This window comes from Bos mutus, chromosome 9, assembly GCF_027580195.1.
Source record: "Bos mutus isolate GX-2022 chromosome 9, NWIPB_WYAK_1.1, whole genome shotgun sequence".
Lineage (NCBI taxonomy): Eukaryota > Metazoa > Chordata > Mammalia > Artiodactyla > Bovidae > Bos > Bos mutus.
The window spans coordinates 87,699,152-87,715,640 of record NC_091625.1 but is presented as its reverse complement, the minus strand read 5'-3'; the positions used below and the strand labels follow the sequence as shown (position 1 = coordinate 87,715,640).

The window sequence follows — 16,489 nt, the reverse complement described above, 5'->3', positions numbered from 1 at the left end:
AGTGAGAGTCAGTTTGGGGCAATTCATATCCTAGGTCCTGTGCTTTATATTTACTGGGTTACTTTTTATCTTCATTTGATAAATGAGGACACTGAGGCACAGCAATTTTAAGCAACCTGCTCAAGGCCACACGGATTAATAAACCAGGAAATTAAATCCAGGCAAATGGTCTGATTTCACTAGGTTATTTCTATGGATGGAAGTTGTTATTGACAATGAGTCATATAAAGCAGGGGAATGGGGATGACCACCCAGTGAACAAAGCACAAAAGGGATAAAGACAGAATTGTTAAGAACACTGTCTCTAGGGGAACAGTTAGAAGAAAAGAGCAAAAGGAAATTAAGAACGATAGGGAAGCCTTGACAGGAGACACAGGTGGGACAGGGGAACCAAGGAAGTGGCCACAGCCTCAGATGTGGTCCAGTGATAATCAGTCGCTCAATTTAGTGACAACATAGCTGGTGAGCCCACCGGAATGCTGCTCAGAGAAGCAGAGCTCCAGCCAAAAGCCAAAGGCGTCAGGATCTTCAAGAAAATGCAGGTCACACGTAGGGTGGGTTAAGTACTCCAGTGGCCTTTATGGCCTGCAAAGGAATATGGGCTTTACTTGAATACAGGCTTGACTTAAATATGTCACATGAAGGATTATATTTTCATCCCCAAGGATAACTCACATCGCTGCTGGAGAGAGCCAAGAGCAGACACGCCCAGAGATGACCTCCCAAAAGCTTCGGCTAACCATCCAACTCTTAATTAGAAACACAGGACTGCTTCGTGTTCTGCCAACTAATACAATTCAGGAAAACCAGAAAGTAGGAAGTATTTATGGGGAGCAATCAAAAGAGGGTTACAATAAAAATTTTATTTTGCCTCATTCCTACATTTGGCATCAAGATTTGGCTTAATTGTTGTCTCACGATCTTTAGCTCAGGTTCCCAATGATTCAGTTGACTTAGGAAAGAACAAGCGCCATGTTAACCTAATTTCCTTTTCTGTAAGAACTTTATGGAGATGGAACTGTGGGTTTGCTTCATTATCTTCCTCTTCTCCTCCCAGGAGATTCACCTGCTCCCTCCCCCAGGAATCATTTTGTGCTTATTCTCTAACTTTTCTGAGGGCATTATTACTACAAGTGTGCTGAAGTGAAGGACTATTTCTACTGCATTTCTGTCACGCGTCCAAGCACAGATGAGCAAAACACATTAGGAAAAGAAATGACACCTTTCCCAAGACAAAATGTTATTCATTGTCAACTACCGGTAAACAATGAACTAAAGTACTCTGTGACAATTTGTTGTTGTTTCGTCGCTAAGTCAGGTCCAAATCTGAGATCCCATGGACCGTAGTCCACCAGGGTCCTTTGTCCATGGGATTTCCCAGGCAAAAATACTAGAGTGGGTTGCTGTTTCCTTCTCAAGGGGAATCTTCCTGACCCAGGAATCAAACTGCACCTTCTGCTTGGCAGGCAGAGTCTTTTTACCACTGAGTCACCTGGAAAGTCCTCGTGACATTTTGGACTCTTACTAAAAGAAGCTTACCGTTTACTCAAAGGTCAAAGAGATTGCTTATGCAGAAAGAAGTCATAAAATTGATCCGTTTCTTGAGATCTAGAATCCTGTTGGACAGTATTATTGCCATTAGCCATGGGTTGAACCGTGAACTCCAAAGATCTTTGCTTAAAGAGGATTTGAATACGTATCGCTCATCCCAGGCATGGGCAGGATTTGGAAGGTTTTTTAAAAACCTTTTTAAACCTAATGATAAAAATGGGTAACTGTGGTTCACTTGGTTGTGTTTCCCATCACAATTGACTGAGGCCAACAGTTCAAAGTCCCTGGTTGCTTCTAAATATTCTGTTCTGCTCTGCAAGCCATGCGAACAGAAGAAAAACTCACAGATCTTTAAATACTTAACCAAAGCAGAAAACTGAAACTTTAGAAAAGTCAATCGAGTTATTTTTACACTGACCAAAATTGTTTGAAGCATTAAAAGATAAATAAAATCAAATCAGCTATTTAGCACTCTAGAGGAAAAAAATAGTGATGTGAAAAGTTTTCTTTAATGTGAAATTCAGCGTATTCACAGATTTGACATGCTCAGTCCACGCGATTCAGAGAAATTCTAAAAACTTCTGTATGGAAATCAGTGAAGGACGGATGGAGACCCATACACTTTCAACGCCCTGCAGCTGCACTTCGAGTCAAGTTCTCAAACAAATTCCTTTTCATTAGTGTAACTGGGAAAATATGTAAAACTCAAGAGCCCCTAAGATTCTTTTGGCATTTTTCCCTGAACAATTCCCAATACTTTTCATTTTGTCAGGCCGAGCAAATAAAGTGATGTGTAGGTGTAAATACCATGCGAAGTGTAGCTGATGAAATACAGATGATTCTGACGGAATAAAAAGTACTAAAGTTTGAAGGATAGCTTTTAAAAACGAATTAATCTGTTTTGCATTTGGGTTATTAATAGTAGAAGATTTTTTTAATCCCACGGTTTTATATTTTAATCCCACTGTTGATATATTTAAATCACATTTGTACATGAATTCAAGTGTACAATAACAAATATTTGTTATTTAGGTCTATTGAAAAATTACTTGGGTATTTGAATTTTTCTAAAGCATGAGAAAAGGCAGTATTCAGGGATAAAAGCAGGATACAAAACAGTATTTATGACATAATTTCAATGTGTAAAAAAAGATAGAAGCAGAGATAAAATTCTGGAAGAGAATGTAATAATTTTGAATACTTCTGAGTAATGAGAGATTGTCTTCTCCTTTTAACTTTTCTTTACGCTAAATTTTTAGTCGATGGAACAAAGTAATTTTCAGATAAAAAAAAGTACCTTTCAGGAAAAGGAAAAAAATTCTCCACTTAATGGATGGGTAATTTTTTTTCTAAAGAAGCTGCAACCATGTGTATAACGGCTTGATAATGTCACTTTTCCATTATTACCTGACCAAAATTAAAGATGATTTTATTTCAAATGAAGTTTTCATTTTAGACTACAAATAAAATTACTGTCTTGCTGTTGTAAACTGATTTCTAACATGCAGCTATTAAAAGATTAGATAACAAAGGCATTTTATACACTTAAGAAAATACCCCTTGTTGAGTTGGTGAGGGGAGTTTATTCCTTCCTGTCTTATAGAATGTAGTGAGGTATTTATTTTCTAAAAACCATCAAACTCTGTGACAGATGCATATATACATCTCAAAGTCCTACACTCATGGCTTCTTTTTTAATGCAGGTGAAAGGAATACAATTGGATTTTCGTTCCTTCATAGGTCTGTAAGGGAATTTATATCACCGTTTCAGAAAAAGAACTGTTGATCTCTTGGGGTTAAATCTCTACTTGAGAATTCGGGTTTAATTTTCACTTCCATGTACAACATAGCAGCCAGTCTTCTTCAGCTCAGTGACACACAAAAAGGCCAGCAGAGCCAGTGCAGAACAACACTCTACTGGGTGTGGGCCAACATGCAGCGACAATCCTAGACGGCCAGGCTGGTGGGCACTCTCGGCACGTGGCCGGAGGCCAGGCCTTGATGGTATGACTTCACGTTAGAATCTGATAATGATACACCAGAGGCTTTGTTTCAGAAATATCAATTCTGTGTCCCCAGTGAAGGGCAGGGTCTTGTCTAGATTTGTGCTTTTATTTCCAATACTGACAAGCTCAAAACAGAGCCACTCCATGTGGAAAATGGCTGCCTGATTCCTCCTTCATAAACTGAGACTGCATCCTCCTGAGTTTTCTTAATCCCTCCTCTCTTAAGCACGGTGAAAAAAACCAGCAAACCTGCCTACCAAGAGCACTTAAAGCCTGGGAGAAGGGATGACAAATATGTGGATAAGATGCTCAATTTGTTTTGGAAGTTCTTCATGTCTAATAGGGCTTCCCTAGTGACTCAGTTGGTAAAGAATCTGCCGGCAATGCAGCAGACCCGGGTCTGATCCCTGAGTTGGGAAGATCCCCTGGAGAAGGAAATGGCAACCCACTCCAGCATTCTTGCCTGGAGAATTCCATGAAAGAGGCTACAGTCCATGGGATCTCAAAGAGTTGAACACGACTGTGCAACTTTCACTTTTCATGTCTAAGAGTTAATGTATTCATTGTAAACAAACTCTTATCAAGCACACTTCCAGAAAAGCAACGATGACTAGATATTTACTCCAAAATCTTGGACCCAGGAGTCCCCCCAAGTCAGCTGGCTCCTTCCACAGATCTGCTCCAGAGGGTGCCTCCAATGGGGCCAACAGCTGCTCTTGAAGAGGTTTCCCGAAGCTCAGTTATGGGGGCATCAGGGTTGGGGTTCCTAGGTTGGAGAGGATCCCCTAGGATTGGGAATCTAGCTGTCGTGAGTCTGGAAGCCTGACAGAGGTTTAAGCCACAAAATCGAGGAGCTGCAGCAAGGTATGAATCCCTAAGAAAACACAGTCATTGAATGACTCTAGCCCTCCATCCCTTCAAGAAAGCAACAACCAAAGAAGACTGAGAAGAGCACAAGGAGGTGGGAGGCTGAAGGAGGCAGAGGAAGAAAATAAAGAAATCACTCTTCCATCAAAGAGGTGATACTAAGGATGCTATCTTGCTTTATTTGTACTTTTATCTCTATTTGCAGGAATGAAAAATTGAGTTCATCTCCAGGGATTTTTTTCCTGAGAACATCATTGGATAAAAGCACAAAGATGCATGCCCATGGTTGTTAATTTCAGCGCTGTTTATAATGGCCAAAAATGGGAAACAATTTAAGACCCCGTCATCAGAGAACTGCTTAAATAAATTATGGGACATCTCTATGATATTTACAGACCTTTTTTTCTGCCTCAACACACTCAAAGAATTAGAAACATGCTGTATTATCAGTGGCTGAGCCATAGCTGCACTTCTCAGTGCTGGGAAGATTGTAAAATGGAACCCACCCTCATGCCAGGTACTTTTACCACCATTCCCACCATTCCCACCAGTCCCATCCCCCAGCACGCTGAAGAACCTGGATGTAAGCAGTAGCATGTCATGCAGTCATGCAAAATGATAACAGAGCTCTACGCTGACTCACATGGAGACAGGTACACAACACACTGTTAATAATCTGCTTGCTCATAGAACAGTGTGTGCAGCGTGACTGCATTTATGACGGACTGCATCTGTGTCAAGATGGTCTCAAATGTGAACAGCTGTTTATACTTTCTTGTTTATAACTTTCTGTATTTTTCAAATTTTACAAGTATGCATGATTTTTATAATCAGAAAAAGAGAGCACTTACATGAATAATTAGATATGTAAAAAACAACTCACTACGAGTCAAGTCCAGTTATAACAGAAATGTCTCTTCCTGTTAATAAATAAGGCTTTGTGCCCCAAGCCTTGGCCTATATATCATTAGTAAGTCAATGCAATGACATTTCAAGACAACAAAGGAATTTATATGGTCTCCTGATGTTCCCTCGGGTCACATTAAATAAATATTTGAAATCCCTTGTTTTCTATCGTTCTTCAGCTGGTGAATGTATTATTTTTTTTTTTAAAGAGGCAAAATAAAGCCAATGCTCCTTCTCAAGAAAACCATGCATTTGCCTTTTATAAAATGAGTGACATAAATGTAAACAACCCAACATTAATTCTGAAATGCAAGAAAGAGAAATGAGTTTTTATAATGCAAAATCATAAATATTAAGGTTACTAACTGAAAAGTCTGACATCTCACACAAGTATCTGTTCATTTTTCAATGTTATTTCTAAGGAGAACCCCCAAAAGCACACTGTTCAGCTCAAAATATTTTTACTTTCAATTCTTACTTTGATTTTAATCATGAAAAGCAAAATGAAAAATTCAAGGCGGAACTAGGGTGATCAAAACACAATATGAGAAACAGAAAGCCAAGCCCTGGATTAGGAACTGTTTAACACTTTACATTCTGTGGAGGGGGCTCATTTGGTTTGCACTGAAAATAAAAACTCATCTCACATCAAATGAAGGAGTACCAAGTGAAATGGATAAAATAATGTCAAGTTGGAGAAGAGGATGGATTGGAGGGGTGTGGCGATATAAATAGGGCACAGAGTTTTACAAACGTGAATTCTTAGTGAAAGAGATTTAAAAAATAGCTCTTACCCAGCAACCAAGACGTATTTTCCATCTGCTTGATCCTTTAACCTTTTCAGCAAGGACAAACGTACTTTGGCTTTGCTTTTGCCATAGATTTCAATTTCATCTGCGAGCAATCCTATCTCCTTGGCAAGGATCTCCACAGCTTTTGGAGTCTGCGCTCTCGAAATCTCGATATCACTGGGCGGGGGGAATAGAAGAGGTAAGAGAGTCTGCTCAGCTTAGGTGGTTGCTGCTAGTGTAGAAAACATCCACCCACCACGCCAACAATTAAATCAAATGCCTTGTGGTCCTCTTTGCCAAGTAGGATTATGTGCAACTGCTAACAATTAAAGTACATGAGAAAACAGTACATTCCTTTTAGACAGAGAAACAACTCCAAAACTCATAATTCTAAACTTCTGTCCAGGTATAAGGATACACCTCTGTCATAGGAAAGGAGAAGGTATATTACAATGTGCCCAAAGGCCACCCTTAAAGATAATACCATGATTAGAGCACAGGGTCTTCTATGGGTCATCACTGAATTCTTCAACCAGGAATACGGGGCTTATTGCATAATGCTTTCCTACTGGGCTAGCCACATGTGTCTCTTGGCAATTCAAATATGTGGAAATGCTCTTGTGTTTCATCTGTGTCCATACTTTTCCTATCGCTTCCCTAGTTCAAGTCCAAAACTGCATTTCAAAATATTTCATTAATTACATAACTGTCGGTAAATGGAGCTAGTGCCCTGAAGCTCAACTTCAGAGACAGGAAGTTTTAGGAACTCCGGAGTGTCGCTGGGCAAACAATGATGCACACGTTGTCGCTCATCTCGACAGGAATGCTACGGAAATCAGCATGTGCTCAGCTTCTCAGAAGGCTCCTGAGCTCAGCTGCTTCTCTTATCGGGAGTTTGTCCAATCCACCTGTCTGTGACTTAGTCTGATGGTGCAGTTGTCTCCTGATTGGTCCTGGAGCCCCAATTCTGGGGCACAGCGGTCTCTCCACTGGCAGGCTCTATTTTTTTCTGTTGCTATTGCAGACAATCTACTCTCAGTCCTCATATTATCTCGTGTTCTCCTCTATGACCCGTGAAATCTGACCTCTGTGCAAGAAGTCACAATAAAGCTACTTCCAACACACACTTGAGCTGGAGAGGGGGAAGTGTGTCTTGGCCCGGATGTGGGTGGAGCTCTGTGACTGCAGCAAGGTAGGTCGCTCAGACAGTAAAGAATCTGCCCACAGTACAGGAGAACCAGGTTTGAGCCCTGAGTGGGGAAGATCTCCTGGAGAAGGATATGGCAACCCACTGCAGTATTTTTGCCTGGAGAATTCCATGGACAGAGGAGCCTGGTGGGTTATAGTCCATGGGGTCGCCAAGAGTCAGACATGACTGAGTGACTACACACGCATCTAACCTCTCCTCCAGATCCCTTTTTCCTTTCCGGTTCTCCTCCCTGCTTCACTGTCCATGGTCCCACTTCATTTTACCCTCCTGGCTATACCTTTTTTTCTGTCTCTCTCCTCCCACAACGTCCTAAATTGAATAGGCTACTCTTGGAATATCTCCCAGGTTTTCTCTTCACTAGCTGAAGAGTGACGGTGACATCATTCTGATTTTCTGAGTGATTTATAAACTACTCAGCCTGACTTTCTTTCCCCAGTGGCTCTAGAAGTCAGATTTGCTTAAGCAATTTAAGGGCTTTTCCCCTCCAAGTGGATTTATTTGGATTTGTACAAAGACTTTGGTACACAATTTGGCTGAGTTCTTCTCAATTTTTTTTAAGCTCTCTGAGAACAGAATTTATTCATTGACTTCTAAAAATGAAGGTGTGATAACAAAATAAGTAATCAAGAAATATTTTATGAAACAGCACGAATATAGGGATGATTATGACAAAGAACATTCCTTGGAATTTATGTATTAATGAACCAGATGACTAAGATGTTTAGTCTATTTGAGGAGTGAAAACATAGCTTGGAGGGTTTCACCAGCCTGGTGGGTATAATCGAATCATAGTGGTTGGCTGTGACCCAAGGAAACAGGTCAGTTCTGAAAAGTAACTGGTTATCAAGTGAAAAATGAGTCAGTTCCTGGTGGTGTTATCGCTTACATTCTGTGTATTCCAAGACGGCAGGCAGGATCACCTGTTTAATCGCTGGCCTTAAGGGTGCCCCCTGCAGGAAGTGGGTTGGGCCAATTCAGTAATAGAGGGGCAACCATAGGGGATTCACTATGAGGCTGGAAAATGCATCTGTCATCTATCTGGCTGAGATAGCTTATCTAACGAACTGTTCTAAAATCACATGCTGAGACTGTCTCGCAGTTTGCATTTCCAAATTCATACAGAGGGAATATGTAGCTTTCACTTCATTAACTATCACTCAAGAAAATATCCATCTGGACTGTCCCAGAGTGTCCCGTCAGAGAGCAGATACCACCATGTTCTGAACAAAGTGGAGCTCCACTCCCACGTGGAATAGTGATTGGTTTGGTTGGTCATTTACCCCCAACAAAGAAACCTACAAGGCCCTGCAGACCAAGCTGACTCTGTGTGTTGGGCATCTCTGACACTGAAAAGCATATTCCAAAAAGTACCATATTTTGTCAAATCTAAGGTACTATTATTTTAAGAAAAAACACTACCACTGAACATGAGATACATCTTTGACAGGAAGGTGCATGCTGATTTCAGAGGTATGAAAAAAATCTACATCTTAGAATTGATAGACTATGGTAAACATGCTCACTATTATTTAATTTTGGAGGAATTAAAGGACAGAAAAAACAGTGCAGCAATTTGATTAGAGAACGCTATCTACCATCAAAGCCGTAAGACCGTGAGTTTTGCCCCCATCCAATGGATAACTTTGGGTATCTAAGGTGAGCTGATGTCAGTATAAACAAATACCTTGGTACAGGGGACAGAGGCTGAAGTTTCAAGCAGTGAAGTCTCCATCTGCGGTGCTGCTGCTCACGGAGCCATCTCCTTCCGCTGCTGACCATGTTCTTTAATAGGGGTAGGAAGGAAAGGGTGTTAGACAAGTAAAAGCTGATGGCTTACGTATCTACACTATGAAAATACCAAGCATCATTCAGGGATACTGTGTCATGGAAAGGAACAAAAGTTGCAAAATAATCCAAGTGGGCCTCAGGGAGTAATTTTACTCACATGTAATTAAATGTGTAGGTTTTTCTTAAAAAAAGAAAATGTGAGATCCAAGTACTATTTTAAAAACTTTGTATTCATTAACTCAAAAATTCTCAAATAACTGGGTCAGACAAACCTGAATCCGCAGAGCAGCAGCAAGGAGACTCACATCTTCGGCGATGGGACTAATACCATGGACGCCAGAAGAAATGCATGCAGCCTTCCCTGGGGAAAGAAAAAAGACTTTCAGCATAACGTCATTTGTAGCCTACTGTTTTTTCCCTGTAAAATGCCAGGATGATGAATGACGTTCTCATTTTCAACCAAGGAAGTGAGCGTGTCATGGCACAGCTACAGGTAGTAGGTCAGCAGCTGGGCCCTGGCACAGCCTTGGGGCTCCCAATTGGGCCACAGATTTAGAGTTTGACTGGATTAAAATCTTGCCTCTACCTCTTACTGGCAATTGTGACTTTGGGCTCGTTAATTAATGTTGTTCAACCTTACAGAGTTTTGTGAGAACTGAATGTGATATGGTATGTAAAGTGCCTGGCATATTATATGTATATTTAAACAATACATCTAAAGTCAAAGCAATTCCATGTATGATTCAGTTCAGTTCAGTCGCTCAGTCGTGCCCGACTCTTTGAGACCCCATGAATTGCAGCACGCCAGGCCTCCCTGTCCATCACCAACTCCCGGAGTTTACTCAAACTCATATGCATCAAGTCGGTGATGCCATCCAGCCGTCTCATCCTCTGTCATCCCCTTCTCCTCCTGCCCCCAATCCCTCCCAGCATCAGAGTCTTTTCCAATGAGTCAACTCTTTGCATGAGGTGGCCAAAGTACTGGAGTTTCAGCTTCAGCATCATTCCTTCCAAAGAAATTCCAGGGCTGATCTCCTTCAGAATGGACTGGTTGGATCTCCTTGCAGTGCAAGGGACTCTCAAGAGTCTTCTCCAGCACCACAGTTCAAAAGCATCAATTCTTTGGCGCTCAGCTTTCTTCACAGTCCAACTCTCACATCCATACATGACCACGGGAAAAACCATAGCCTTGACTAGATGGACCTTTGTTGGCAAAGTAATGTCTCTGCTTTTTAATATACTATCTAGGTTGGTCAAGAACGAAAAGGAAGATATAAATGCCTATAGAATAAGCCCAGGTAAAGTGCTGTGTGACAGATCAGGCTTTGTAAAATCCTTGTCCTAAAAGTGACAGAGCCGGGCTCAGAGGTAAAGAATCTATGTGCCAAGTGCAGGAGACACAGGTTCGATCCGTAGTCCCAGAAGATCCCACACGCTGTGTGTGAAGCAACTAAACCCATTTGCCACAACTGAGCCTGTGCTCCAGAGCCCTGGAACCACAACTGCTGCAGCCCATGCGCCCTAGAGCCCGCACTCTGCAACAACGGAAGCCACCACAGTGAGGCGCTCGCTCTTTGCAGCTACAGAGTAGCCCCACTTGCTGCAATTAGAGGGAAGCCTGCACAGCAACAAAGACCCAGCACAGTCCAAAGGAAATAAACAAATGAAATTATTAAAAACAAACATAAAAAAAGACAGAGCCGATTCTCCATCAAAGCTGAGAAATGAGGATTTCCTTCAATGATCCAGTGGCTAAGACTCTGTGCTCCCAATGCAGGGGGCCCAGGTTCAATCCCTGGTCAGGAAGTAGATCCTGTATGCCATAACCAAGAGTTCATGTGCCCCAACTAAAGATCCCAAGTGCTGCAACCAAATAAAATGTTTTTAAAAAAACTGAGACATTATATTTTAGGATATTAAGTTTGAGGATTGCCTGGATTTCAAAATACAGAGAAGCATTTTATAAGAATTCTACTGTGGTTGGCACTTAGTTTGTGAAATGTAAACAGACAGGAAGTTTGTGAAATGTAAACAGACGTGTAAAAATGCTTTAGCCTATGCTGTTAACAGTAAGCTTTTTGAAGGAAGAGACAACCACTCTACTTTTAAATTTATCCATTTTCCTGACAGTCCTTTGCAAGAAAGAGCACATAACACGTAAGTGTTTGTGATGTTCTCTTGTCAAATGTATTAAGGGTGTTATAAAATCATATCCCTCATGTATTGTTTAAAGAGATTAGCAACACTTCAGTTTTATACATCATATTTAGGCAAAAGCCAAGAGTCTAGAGAATGAGAAAGACCTGTTTTGTTGGAACCACTAGAGATCTGATCTAAAGGTCTTATCCAACCCCTGTGGAAAAGAAATATGCTTCCCTCATTCTTACCTCTACCTTTAAATGATGGGGAAATAAGAAAAAGTTGCATTCAATTTATAAATGGATGTTCCAGGAGTCTAATTAGGAATACCCATGTGAATGAAGATTACTTCACCTATAGAATTACACAGTGCACAATTTCACACTCTTAGCTACTGTCTAGCATACAATATGGAGAAGGAAATGGCAACCCACTCCAGTGTTCTTGCCCGGAGAATCCCAGGGATGGGGGAGCCTGGTGGACTGCCGTTTATGGGGTCGCACAGAGTCGGACACGACTGAAGCGACTTAGCAGGAGCAGCAGCATACAATAGAACGCAGCTAAAATCAAGTAAGAGCTTAAAAGACAACACAAAAGACACATATATCTCAAACTTTAGAAGACTCTTGTAGGAACCAACATTTCTCATTTTAAAGAAAGTCATCTGAATTTTAGTAATGCTTTAGTGTATTATTTGCTTTTCCTTCTACTATATTCCAGCCAATAAAATGAAGTATAATTTTTAAATGGGAAAAAATCTAAGATGGATATCTCAAGTTGACTGAGTCAGAAGCTATTTTTTTCTTTCCTATGGTATACTTCCAACCTTTTCTATCATAACCAGTGGGCTGCTTTTGTAGCAGGAATCAGTGCAATCTTAAAATGGAATGGACAGTTCTGAATCTGGAGAAACTGAAGCAATTAAGATGGTAACTCAGGGAATCTAGAATACACGGTTAATAAATTTCTTGGAGACCCAAAAAAGGAAATCATTACCTCACCACCCCCGCTGCCTATGTTGAGGCCAGGCCCCACCCGGAGGGCTGTCCACACTCGTAAGTCGAGCAGGGCTCTCAAACCAAATGGCTCTTTTCATTTCCCACTAACACTCCCCATTAACTCACAGCTCCTTCCTCCAGGGACAAGTCAGTGAATCCCTTTAAAAGATGGCCTTTCACTTACCATTTTTCTTACAGTAACCAAACTTGCTACAATGAGAAAATTTAAGGCTAAGGTGTTATAATAGTTTCCTTGGAAATCAGAAGGTCTCTTTTCAAATAGGAGCTGCTTTGAGACCACCCTGGGACTCTCAGCAACTCTAATTAGCCTGAGTCCTGGGATGTAGCCCCCTGACTCCACTCTATAGAATCACGTTTGCTTCAAATGATGCTCTCTCTGAACTACTCTGACCCATTAAGTTTCTATTTTGACACTCTTCTCTGGGCCCCAGACTAGTATCTCCTTTATCTCATTTGGTACATCAGAAACTAAGTCTGAATATTAGGTACACAGTGGTTTTTGCTGAGGATGAATTTTGACCTTTAGCATGCAGAGCATTACAAAATCAGAGCCCATTTCTTTCATTTGAAATAATGTTTTAGAAAATAAAATTCTTGTACCTAGACAACTGAACCCTGCTATGGCCCTGTTTTCAATCTAAACATGAGACTCATGCCACAGAAGAGGGACCCAATCCAACAAGTTAGGTGTAATTGTTTTCCAAGCACTGCCTCTGGGCTATCAGCCATCATGAAAATCTCTCTGGGGATTACGTATTCAATAAAATGCCCCTATAGAATTACCTCATCATAAATCACCCCATCCCATCTATTTTTACAAGGGGGGTAAGGGGAACCCTGTACCATTAAGATGACCAGGAAAATTTCATTATAAAGCCCTGCCTTCATCCAATCATAAGTATATTAAACATTCTTTTCCTCTTAAGTTGAAATAAAAGCAACTTTCTCTTTAATAATGTTTGAGAAAGGTCTTTGCTTGCTTCAAGTGGAAAATTATATATAAAAGAGGGAAAAAGCCTTTCTTCAATTTATTCAGAGATTAAATTCTCATACTAATCAAAGTTGTTAAAACAAAAACTTCTGACTACTGAGAAATGAAATGCTATTATAAATAGTGCTGACTGGAAAACGTTCATCCGTTTAATCAGCATAGTGTTTTTTCCATCTTTGCCTCTGCCTCGTCAGCCCTGTTTTTTTTAGCGGAGAACAAGTTTAAGGAAATGTCTTTCTATCTGAAACTAACTTAAAACTGTAACCATAGGATAATTCTGAATCCATTTTTAGTCACTCATTCAACACAGTATTTACTAAGCCCTTCCAATGTGTCAGCTAATATTCTGAGCACTCAAAATCAATAAAAGTTCTACTATTGGACCAGATAAACTAAAAATAAACTGCAATCTGTCTACATACAGAATCTTTTTTTTTTCCCCTAAAGAGAATTGTTACACCAAAATTTAATGTTTTTAAAATACCTTAAAAAAAATAATGGTCTTAAAAAAAAAAAGAAACACATTAAAAATAGGGCACCATTTCAACTGTAAAACATACGCCAACCTTCATGTAATTGTAGGGCTCACAGGATTCCAAAAGAACACTGAAGTCAACTCTCCTATCTCCAACCAGGGTTGTGCCAAAATCACCCTAAACACAAAAACTCTAATAAAAAACAGCAAGTAAACACTGTAGCAGGGAAGCATGCCTTAAAAAAATAACAATAAAGTCATAACTGACTTTCCTGATCCCACTAGGATTCTGAGCAAATTAAAACCGGGCATGGCATTGCTGGTACAGTGGTGAGCAGAGCTGCCTTCCAAAACAGTGCACGTACGCTGTGGATGGACCAAGCATTTTTTTCTTTTCAGGAAAAAAAAGTTACATCCACAAACTACATATATTTCAAAGAATTGAGTAAAGAATTGAGCATGCTTTCTATTTATTAAAAAAAGCCATTAATTCCATTCCATATTATACTGTACCTCTAATTGCTTCATTCATGTGTGTGTTTGTGAGCTGAGTACATGAGCATTCTGAAAAATTCCTGAGCATCTTCCCTTCAAAACACCCCAAACCACCTTGTGTCCTTCAGCTTCAAGGGGCTTTTAATCTGATTGGTCAATTCTGGGAGGAGTTACATTTCCTAAAGAGGAAGGTGCATTATTTCTCTTTTTGAAGAAATAGTTAAATGAATTTCAGTAAAACTTTTAGCATATTCCTTTCTTTTCTATTAAGTTTAACGCTTTTTTGGTGGAAAAATGTAAAATGGTCATCCCAAGGTGACTGAATCCGAAGTTCTATTTATTTTCTCCTTGATACTATTCTTTATATCACTGTGTTGCGAGGCTACCTAAGCTTCAAGGTCTAGAACGCCTGTACTAGTAGAGACTCCTACTCCTTTTGGTTCAAGTTTTGACCAGCTTTGGGGGAAAAGAAAAAAAAACACCATCCTCTTGGACAGATCAGTACAGCCCCGCATTCCCACCCCATGTTGAAATTGGGAGCCACAGGCAACAAGGAAGGAAGGTTCTGTCTTCCTCTGCCATTGTCTCTTGCATACACAGGTCATGGGACTTGAGAGGGTGGGCTGGGTGTGGTCCAAAGCTCTCACAGCCTGAGTGTCTTTCTGTGAAAAAGAAAAAGGTCAGCCGGCTGGATCAGCTCCTCCTGGCCCCCTGGGTGGGCGTCCTGGCCCTGACACAGCTTCAGCTACCCTGAGAGTGACCTGATGTGATCCAGGATGTTCCTGGATCCCTGAGCAAATACCATCAAATACTGACACCCATCCCAGGACCTCTTCTGTTTCTAAGGGTGACTTTCCCAGCATTCTGAATTGACTCTGGGGCTCCAAGAAGTGCTTGAGGGGTCACTGCAAAGGTAAATTATGAACACAGGGGAGCTGGTCTCCATTCCCCTCCCTCTGGCAGCTGTGTTTTCATCTACTTTTATGTGTTGAAATCCACCTAAGATTGCTTTAGGAGAAAGCATTCTGCTGTTTTAGAAAGACTGTGAGAAATACTATTCCTAGTTTACCTCACACATGTACTAACTGCCTGCTGTAGGTCACAACTGACTTGTCTGCTCGATGCTAGAGGACAGCAAGGGACATTTCAATGGGGGGAGGCGGGGAGGTGGCTGCTACTGCAACTGGCATCTTGGTTGCTCTTTGCCCGACAACATGGTTCCAACATAAGTAACTGAAAAGGCGGTCACCTTAACTGTGTTCCTGTGTTGACAGTGACCACCATTTCAGGAACATACTCTTTCCGAATAAGGTTAACCTTGCTCATAGCAATCTCGCCTGTTTTGATTGTGGCCTGGCACCAATCTGAAGCCATTTACCTGAGAGAAAGTCATGCGAACAGTTGAAAACAGTAGTTCCCGGTTGAATCCAAGAAAGGGGGATCTCTTCTGGCTTGGGTGAGCCCAAGATCACAATATCAGCCTCCTGTAGCTAGAAAGAAAAAAAGAAATACCACACGTGTTTTTAACTGTAGCATAAAGATGTGACGATCAGCATCAAATGCCTTCCATGTAGCAGATGACAATCGCAGTTTCAGATTGTCAGCTCCTCACTGATGTACTGACAGAATCACTTTACTAACAAACGAACTAAGTGCAAACTGAACGTGATTATCATACCCTGGAAAGGAAGCTTTAAAAATTTCTTCCAGGTAGTCACTCCAGCATATAAACTGCATGCTGAGTTGCTTAAGTCGTGTTCAACTTTTTGCAACCCCATGGAGTATAGCCCACCAGGCTTCTTGGTCCATGGGATTCTCCAGGCATGAATACTGAAGTAGGCTGCCATTCATTTCTCTGGAGGATCTTCCTGACCCAGGGATCAAACCTGTGTCTCCCGCATTGCAAATAGATTCTTTCACCACTGAGCCACCAGGGAAGCCCCAGCATAAATACTGTGTGTATTTTTAGCACTGTCACATTTTCACCACTAACTGGAATACTGAGAAAAAGGCTGAAGTCAAGGAAACAGGGAGGGCACTGCTGGGAGGAGGAGATGGTACTCGGCGCAGGGTAACACAGGCAGCATCCTGACTTAGGACAGAGATAGAGCTGGTCTAGAAAAAAAAATATCTCATTTTCCTTTAGGTCCTGGTTATAGTGTCTTGTCGAACTGTTTGGCTTTGTTTTGTTTTCTTAAAGAAAAAGGTTGGAATGCAACCCCTTCTACAAAAGACATGTCTGCCCTATTTG

General features: G+C 41.0%; 1 protein-coding gene across 1 annotated transcript in view; it reads right to left on the bottom strand.

The window, feature by feature from the left end:
- MTHFD1L (methylenetetrahydrofolate dehydrogenase (NADP+ dependent) 1 like) overlaps positions 1-16,489 on the bottom strand; it is a 181,569-nt gene that overhangs the window by 134,067 nt on the left and 31,013 nt on the right. The window contains exons 8-11 of the mRNA XM_070376862.1: positions 15,617-15,728; positions 9,392-9,480; positions 9,016-9,113; positions 6,125-6,298 (exon numbers count right to left, since the gene is read on the bottom strand). Of these exons, the coding sequence (XP_070232963.1) occupies positions 6,125-6,298; positions 9,016-9,113; positions 9,392-9,480; positions 15,617-15,728 (473 nt within the window). The remainder of the gene's footprint in view (positions 1-6,124; positions 6,299-9,015; positions 9,114-9,391; positions 9,481-15,616; positions 15,729-16,489) is intronic.